General features: G+C 46.1%; 1 protein-coding gene across 1 annotated transcript; it reads right to left on the minus strand.

Moving 5' to 3' along the window:
* Nucleotides 1-3,717: 3,717 nt before the first annotated feature.
* On the minus strand, nucleotides 3,718-4,852 carry LOC101031753 (olfactory receptor 1I1). The gene is given in 5 exon segments (XM_010352458.3): nucleotides 3,718-3,929; nucleotides 3,932-4,156; nucleotides 4,159-4,401; nucleotides 4,404-4,527; nucleotides 4,529-4,852. Coding segments are annotated over 5 exon segments (1,128 nt in total).
* Between the last annotated feature and the right edge of the window lie 4,020 nt (nucleotides 4,853-8,872).

Below are 8,872 nucleotides of genomic sequence, written 5' to 3' on the forward strand. Positions count from 1 at the left end.
TGATCCTCGTGCCTCAGCCTCTTGAATAGCTGGGGCTACAGGTGCACTTCACTGCGTGATGTTCAAACTTTAAGGATCATATGAATGCCTTGGGGAATTATGATTAGCAGGTGTGGGATAGAGTGGGAGCCTTCATTCTAACAAGCATGATGATTCTTCTGATTCATGCATCACTTTGGGTAGCAGGCTCTAGTTTTTCTGAAGAAAAGAAAAGAAGTCATTAAACTTGCTTGGTAAAAAGACAAACTAATTTTTTTTTTGAGACAGGGTTTCGCTTTATTGCTCAGGATAAAGTGCAGTGGTGCAATCACAGCTCACTGCAGCCTCGAACTCCTGGGTGTGCAATCCTCTAGCTTCAACCTCGTGTGTAGCTGGGACCACAGGTGCACACCACCACACCTGGCTAATTTTTAAATTTTTGTGGGGATGGGATTTCACTATGTTGCCCAGGCTGATCTCAAATTCCTGGCCTCAAGTGATCCTCCACCTTCAGCCTTCCACAGCACTGGGATTATAGACGTGAGCCACTACCCAGCCAGAATTTTACATACTTTTAATTGGTCATAGAATCTTCTTCTCTTTTAAAATTAATTTTTTTCTTTTTCCTTTTTCTAGTATCCAGAATCTATTATATTCTGGAAGAAGATATTCTTTTTCTTCTTCTTCTTCCTTCTCCTCCTCCTCCTCCTTCTTCTTCTCCCTCGATGGAGTCTCATTCTGTCACCCAGGCTGGATTGCAATGGCATGATCTCGGCTCACTGTAGCCTCCGCCTCCCAGGATCAAGTGATACTTCTGCCTCGGCTTCCCAAGTAGCTGGGATTACTGGTGCCTACCAGCACACCTGGCAAATTTTGTATTTTTAGACTGGGTTTCACCTTGTTGGCCAGGCTGGTCTCAAACTCCTGAGCTCAGGTCATCTGCCCACCTTGGCCTCCCAAAGTGCTGGAATTACAGGCGTGAGCCACCGTGCTCGGTAATATCTTTTTTTTTTTCCAACCATTTAAAAATGTTAAAATTGTTAAGCTCTGCAGGCCATGTAAGAACAGATCACAGGCAGGATTTGGCCTTGGGGTGTAATCTGCAGGTTTCTTCTCTGGACTCTGAATGCTAAACTATGTCTTGTTCTCGTCAGGGTCCGGCGCTCTGGGATGGGTTCACTGTTGGAATCTTGGCTACCACGTCTTGCCAGCTTTACTTTTGAAGCTTTTTTTTTTTTTTTTTTTTTTTTTTTTTTTTTTTTTTTTTTTGAGACGGAGTTTCGCTCTTGTTACCCAGGCTGGAGTGCAATGGCGCGATCTCGGCTCACCACAACCTCCGCCTCCTGGGTTCAGGCAATTCTCCTGTCTCAGCCTCCTGAGTAGCTGGGATTACAGGCACGTGCTACCATGCCCAGCTGATTTTTTGTATTTTTAGTAGAGACGGGGTTTCACCATATTGACCAGGATGGTCTCGATCTCTTGACCTCGTGATCCACCCGCCTCGGCCTCCCAAAGTGCTGGGATTATAGGCTTGAGCCACCGCGCCCGGCCGACTTTTGAAGCTTTAACTTTCCCTCCGTGAAAAAAAAAAGGTGTGAAACTATTAGGTTGGTGCAGAAGTCATTGCTGTTTGCCATTACTTTCAATGGCAAACTGGAAATTACTTCCACACCTACCTCGTAGGGCTGTTGTTTAAACTTTATTGAGACTGTGCATATAAGGGAGTTAGGGTTGTTTAGATAATAAATCTTGGTTGTCATCATCATTACTGGCATCACACTGATCCTCAGTAAACAAATCTGTGCAACTTAGATCCTTCATCATTTTCTCCAGTTCCAGCCCAGCGTCCCTTGACCAGAACACGTGGTCAGTCGTAAACTTGAGAGGGTGTATTGGGATATTGGGACACGGTCTTTTTTTTTTTTTTTTGAGATAGAGTCTCACTCTGTCACCTAGGTCACCCAAGCTGAGGGACAGTGGTGCAATCTCGGCTCACTTAAACCTCTGCCTCCTGGGTGCAAGCAATTATCCTGCCTCAGCCTCCAGAGTAGCTGGGGCTACAGGTACCCACCACCACACTTGGCTGATTTTTTGGCATTTTTAGTAGACACGGAGTTTCACCATATTGGCCAGGCTGGTCTCAAACTCCTGACCTTGTGATCCACTCGCCTGGTACTCAGTGATGGGACACAGTCCTTATAGGTTGCTGACATTTCCTAAACTAACTGTATTTGTTTTCTAGGGATGTTGTAACAAAGTACCACAAATCAGGCTGAGTGTGGTGGCTCACACCTGCAATCCCAGCACTTTGGGAGGCTGAAGAGGGCAGATTGCTTGAGCCCAGGAGTTTGAGATGAGGTTGCACCTGAGCTGTGATTGCACCATCATACTCCAGCCTGGGTGGCAGAGTGAGATACTGTCTCTCTCTCTTTCTCTCTCTCTCTCTCTCTCTCTCTCTCTCTCAAAAATAAATAAATAAATAAAAAGTCCATAAACTAGGTAACTTACACAATAGAAATTTGTTGTCTTACAGTTCTGGAGGTTAGGAGTCCAACATCGAGGTGTCAGGCTGGTGCGGTGACTCATGCCTGTAATCCCAGCACTTCGGGAGGCCGAGGCGGAGTTTGAGACCAGTCTGGCCAACGTGGTGAAATCCTAAACACCACAGAGATATTCCTCAAGAAGAGCAACCCCAAGGCATATAATCATCAGATTCACCAGGATTGAAATGAAGGAAAAAATGCTAAGGGTAGCCAGAGAGAAAGGTCAGGTAACCCACAAAGGGAAGCCCATCAAAATATGGCCACATTCTGAGGTCCTTGAGATTAGGACTTCAACACATCCTTTTTATTTTACTATTATTATTACTTTTACAGACAGGGTCTCACTCTGTTGCCCAGGCTGGCATGTGGTGGTGCAATCATAGCTCACTGCAGTCTCCATCTCCTTGGCTAAAGAGAGCCTCCTGCCTCAGCCTCCTGAGTAGCTAAGATGACAGGTGCACTCTATCTATCTATCTATCTATCTATCTATCTATCTATCTATCTCCCAATTACATCTATCTATGCTGTCGCTCTCTGTCTCTGTCTCTATCATCTGTCTGTTGATCTATCAATCTATCATCTATTATCTATCGATTGATCAATTGATCTACCTACCTATCTCATCTATCTATCCTGTCTGTCTATCTATTTATCTAGCTATCTATCCATCCATCCTATCTATCTATCCATCTATCACTCTATCTATGTGTGAATGAATGACAGATCTTGCTCTGATTCCCAAGCTGCTGAAGTGTGGTGGTGCAATCATAGCTCACTCCGATCATGAACTCCTGGGCCCAAATGATCTACCTGCCTCAGCCTCCTGAATAGCTGACACTACAAGTGTGCACCACCATATCTTGCTAAAATGATTTTCTTCGTGGAGATAGGGCCTCTGAATGTTGCCCAGGCTGGTCTCAAACTCCAGGCCTCAAGCGATCGTTCTGCCTTGGTCTCCCAAAATGCTGGGATTACAGGCTTGAGCCACCACACCCATCCTTTGTCAATACTAAGGTGAGTGTAGCCACATGTCTTGTTTTCAACTACTCTTATCCACCTAGCAACCCTAAACGCCTGATCCCCCAGAGGGGCTGATTTCAGGCCACTTTGATCTTTGCTATTCTGATCTTCATGGGGAAAATGCAGGCCTTCCCTTTGGGGGCCCATCCACTTTGTTCATCTCCTTAAGACACATTTACCACATAGTACTGGAAGGATTTATTCCTTGTCTGTATTCCCAGCGAGGGGATGGGATGCTCTCTGTGTCCCTAGCACCCAACAGTGATCCTGGAACATGATAAGCATCCAATAACTGTTCTGCCCTAGGACAGGGGGACGGTCGCTTTGCTGATGGGCTTCCCCAGGGCCTCTTCATGTCCTTGTTCCGTAGGCTGTAGATAAAGGGCTCAGCATGGGGATGACCACCCCACACATGAGGGCGGCTGCCTTGTCCTGGGAGGAGCTGGGGGATGCAGGCTGTAAGTACACAGCAAAGATGGTTCCGTAGCACAGGGACACCACAGTGAGGTGTGAGCCACAGGTGGGTAAGGCTTTCCACTTGCCCCGAGCAGAAGGGATCTTAAAGACTGTCCAGAAAATGCGGATGTAGGAGAGAAGGATGCAGGAGAGTGGGCAATGCCCGTGACGACGCCAGAAGCCAAGATCACCAGCTCATTGGTGTGCGTGTCTGAGCAGGAGAGCTTCAGCAGGGGCATGAGGTCACAGAAGAAGTGGGAGAATTCGGAGCCGGCACAGAAGGTAAGTTGAACCATGAGGCAGGTGTGTACGAGAGACTGGATGTTGGTGATCACCCACGGTGCCCCCAGCAGCAGCCCACAGACACGAGGGCACATGGGGACCAAGTAACAGAGCGGGTGGACAATGCCACAAAGCGGTTAATGGCCATTGCTGCCAAGAGAAAGCTGTCCATGGTCCTGAACAGGTGGAAGGCGTACATCTGGGTGAGGCAGCCCACTAAGGGGATGGCTCTGCTCTGAGTCCTGATGGATGTTCACTAGCATCTTGGGGACGGTGGTGGAGGATCGTAGGATGTCAATGAGTGACAGGTTGGACAGGAAGAAGCACATGGGCGTGTGGAGGCAAAAGTCCGTGAGGATGGCCAGGATAACGAGGACATTTTGGATGATGGTGACCAGGTATGTGGAGAGGAACATTGTGAAGAGGAGGGTCTGATGCTCTGGCTTTTCTGAGAGTCCCTGGAGGAAGAATTCTGTGATTTTGGTTTGGTTTTCTAGTTCCGTGTATGGTCTGTGTCTAGTGGGAACAAAAAGGGAGAGAAGCCATATAGAGCCAGGGGTCAGAGATGCCATTCTGGTCCCAGCTTCCCACGGAAACCTATACTGTTCTGTGAAAATGCCATCATATCCATCAAGTTCCTTTGTGTTTGGTTATCCTCAAGCCATTTTCAGGGGGCTTCTGTTGCCTCTCAAGCCAAGCTGTTCATGCCTGAGGCAGTCAGTGTCTCAAGGACCTAATGGACCTGCTCATAGTCAAAATTGGCTGTTCTCTATAAACACTTTTGCTTCCTTCAGTGGAGCAAAGCTTCATAGAAAACAAAACCAAGTGGCTCATGCCTGTAATCCCAGCACCTGGGGAGACCGGGGCGGGCAGGTCACCTGAGGTCAGGAGTTCAAGATCAGCCTGGCCAACATGGTGGAACCTCGTCTTTATGAAAAATACAAAAATATTAGCTGGACGTGGTGGCGGGCCCCAGTAATCCCAGCTACTCAGGAGGCTGAGGCAGGTGAATCACTTGAACCTGGGAAGCAGAGGTTGCAGTGAGCCGAGATCGCACCACTGCACTCTAGCTTGGGTGACAGAGCAAGACTCCATCTCAAACAAACAAACAAACAAACAAACAAATGAAAATCAAGCAGAATCAAACCCAACCAAAATCCTATAAAGTAAAAGGAACCTTACAATCTTCTGTTTTTCCTTCTCTTCCTTTCCTGCTATCTTTCCTTCTTCTTTTTTCTTTTTCTATTTTCGAGTCAGAGTCTTGGTCTGTCACCCAGGCTGGAGTGTGGTGGTGCCATCTCAGCTCACTGCAACCTCCGCCTCCTGGGTTCAAGTGATTCTTGTGTCTCAACCTCCCAAGTAGCAGGGATTATAGGCACACACCACCACCCCTGGCTAATTTTTGTATTTTTTCATAGAGACGGGGTTTTACCATGTTGGCCGGGCTGGTCTCGAACTCCTGACCTCAAGTGATCCACCCACCTTGACCTCCCATAGTGCCGGGATTACTGGTGTGAGCCACCATGCCTGGCCAGCTCCCTCTTTTTTTTCCTCCCCGACCCTCTTTCCTTTTCATCCTTCCACCAACGATATGTAATTTTAACATCAGTTTTGTGTTAAAAACAGATAAATGGATAAAGAAAATGTGGTAGGAATACACAATGGAGTACTATTTATTCAGCCTCAAGAAAAGAGGAAATTCTACCATTTGCGACCATATAGACGAAGCTGGAAGACATTATGTAACACGAAATAGCCGGGTACGGAAGGGCAGATACCACATGTTCTCACTTATATGTGGAACTTAAAATGGTCAGTCTCATAGAAGCAGAGAGTAGAATGGTGATTACCAGAGGGTGGGGGAGGGAGGTGGGTGTGAGGGAGATATTGGTCAAAGAATACAAAATTTCAATTAGATGGGAGGCATACATTCAAGAGATCTACTTGTACAGCGTAGTGACTATAGTTAATAACAATGTGTTGTATACTTGAGAAACTCTGAGAGTCAATTTTATGTGTTCTCATCACCAAGAAATTATAGGCACAGATGTTCTGAGACTGATAATGGGGTCATACATTGAAAATATCATAAGCCAGGCTGGGCGCAGTAGCTCACACCTGTAATCCCAGCACTTTGGGAGGCTGAGGTGGGTGGATCACCTGAGGTCAGAAGTTCGAGACCAGGCTGGCCAACATGACGAAACCTGGTCTCTACTGAAAATACAAAATTTGCCAGGCATTGCAGCTCATGCCTGTAATCCCAGCTACTTATGAGGCTGACGCAGGAGAATCATTTAAACCTTGGTGGCAGAGGTTGCAGTGAGCCAAGATTGCGCCATTGCACTGCAGCCTGGGCAACAAGAGCAAAACACTGTCTCAAAAAAATAAAATATCCTAAGTCAAAAATGCATTTAACATGCCTAACCTACCAAACAGCACAGCTTAGCCTAGCCCACTGTAAACGTGCTCAGAACACTTATATTAGCCTACAGTTGGGCAAAACCATCTAATACAAGATCACCATGCCAGGCTAATGAATTTTTTTTTTTTAAGAGAGATGAGATCTTGCTATGTTGCCCAGGCTGGTCTCCTGGACTCAAGTGATCCTCCTGTGTCAGCCTCCCACATTGCTGCGATTGCAGACATGAGCCATTGTGCCCAGGGGAACTGACAGTCTTGATTCAGGTTCAAAACAGGCTCTAATCATAAAGCAATTGGGCGCAGATGGTTTATTTGGTCCCAGAAGTGGGGAAAGTGAAGCAGGAAAGAAAATGTGCTAACAAACATATATTCCCTTTGTGGGAAACAGGGCTCAATTCTGTCGGGGGTGTTCTCTGAGGTATTATGTAGAGCTCACCTTCAGAATTATTCCACTGAGGGAAGAGGTACTTGGGTATTTACCATTGACTCCCTCGTTGGTTGACGGTGGTACCTGGGGGTGTTAAATCCCCTGCTGTGCAGGCTGTTCTGCATTGCAGACTGGCTGAGCACACTCCCACGGTGCTGGAGAAGGTGTCCAGACAGCAAAGATAGAGGCGGGGGCTTCCGCCAGCACATGTGAAATTGCCCACTGCTGCTGTAAGGTGAAATCAGTGGTGAGACAAGGGGCTACGGGTTAGGGCATCTTCAGCATCTGCTCAAGGACTTGCTTTTAGGTGAGGAAAAGAGTGAGGTTTTTTTCGTTTGTTTGTTTTTGAGATGGAGTCTTGCTCTGTCTCCCAGGCTGGAGTGTAGAGATGCAATCTACGCTCACTGCAACCTCCACTTCTCAGGTTCAAGAGATCCACCTGTCTCAGCCTCTTGAGTAGCTGGGACTACAGGCCCGCACCCCCACACCCAGCTAATTTTTGTGTTTTTAGTAGACATAGGGTTTCACTATGTTGGCCAGGCTGGTCTTGAACTTCTGACCTCAAGTGATCCACCTGCCTTGGATTACAGGTGTGAGCCATCGCGCCTGGCCCGCTGTACCTTTTCTATGTTTACATACACAAATGCTTGCTGTTGTGTTAAACTTGCCTACAGGATTCAGTATAGTAACGTGCTGTATGGGTTTGTAGTCTTGGAGCAATAAACTAGACTGTCTAGCCCTGGTGTGCAGTGGGCTACACCATTTAGGTTTCTGGAAGTTCACTCTAGGTTATTCACACAATGATAAAATTGCCTAATGCATTTCTCAGAAACAATCCCTGTCATTAAGTGATACATGACTGTATATGTTTCTCTAAAACCTACTTATTTATCTACTTATTTTTAAAACTTGGCAGCACGTACCTCATGGGATTCCTCCAGGTGAATAGATAAATATCCAACTCATTATTTTTAATAGCTACCTAATGGCTCATGATAGGAGTGTACTCTGATTATTCAAACTTTCCACATCTGAGGGCACACAGGTTATTTGCAGTTTGTCTTTTGCTGCTACTACAAACGATTCCTTGATAAATATCATTTTATAGGGTGGATTCCCAGTGTGGAATTTCAATGAGGTATTGTTCTAGTCACTTTCCAAAAACGCAATAAATCACATTCCCACAAACAACACACAGGTGTGTCCTTTTCAACACACAGTTGCAAGCACTGGGTTTTATTGCATTATTATTTTTTGAATGATCGCCAGCCAGTCCAATGAGTGAAAAGTAGCAAGTCATTGTTACTCTCATTTTCATTTCCCTGACTGATAGTGAAGTTGGACTCTTTTTCTAACTTCACTAGCAGGAAAGACCTCTTTTCATATTTTTATTTTATGTTTTATTATACTTTAAGTTCTGGGGTACACATGCAGAAGGTACAGGTTTGTTACATAGTTATATACGTGCCATGGAGTCCGCTGCATCCATCACCTCATCATCTACATTAGGTATTTCTCTTAATGCTATCCCTCCCCTAGCCCACTCCCCATGACAGGCCCCAGTGTGTGATATTCCCCTTCCTGTGTCCATGTGTTCTCGTTCTAGTCTACTTATGAGTGAGAACATGCAGTTTCTGGCTTTCTATTCCTCTGTCAGTTTGCTGAGGATGATGGTTTCCAGCTTCATCCATGTCCCTGCAAAGGACATGAACTCATTCTTTTTTATGGCTGCATGGTATTCCAT

Source organism: Saimiri boliviensis, chromosome 14, assembly GCF_048565385.1.
Source record: "Saimiri boliviensis isolate mSaiBol1 chromosome 14, mSaiBol1.pri, whole genome shotgun sequence".
Classification (NCBI taxonomy): domain Eukaryota; kingdom Metazoa; phylum Chordata; class Mammalia; order Primates; family Cebidae; genus Saimiri; species Saimiri boliviensis.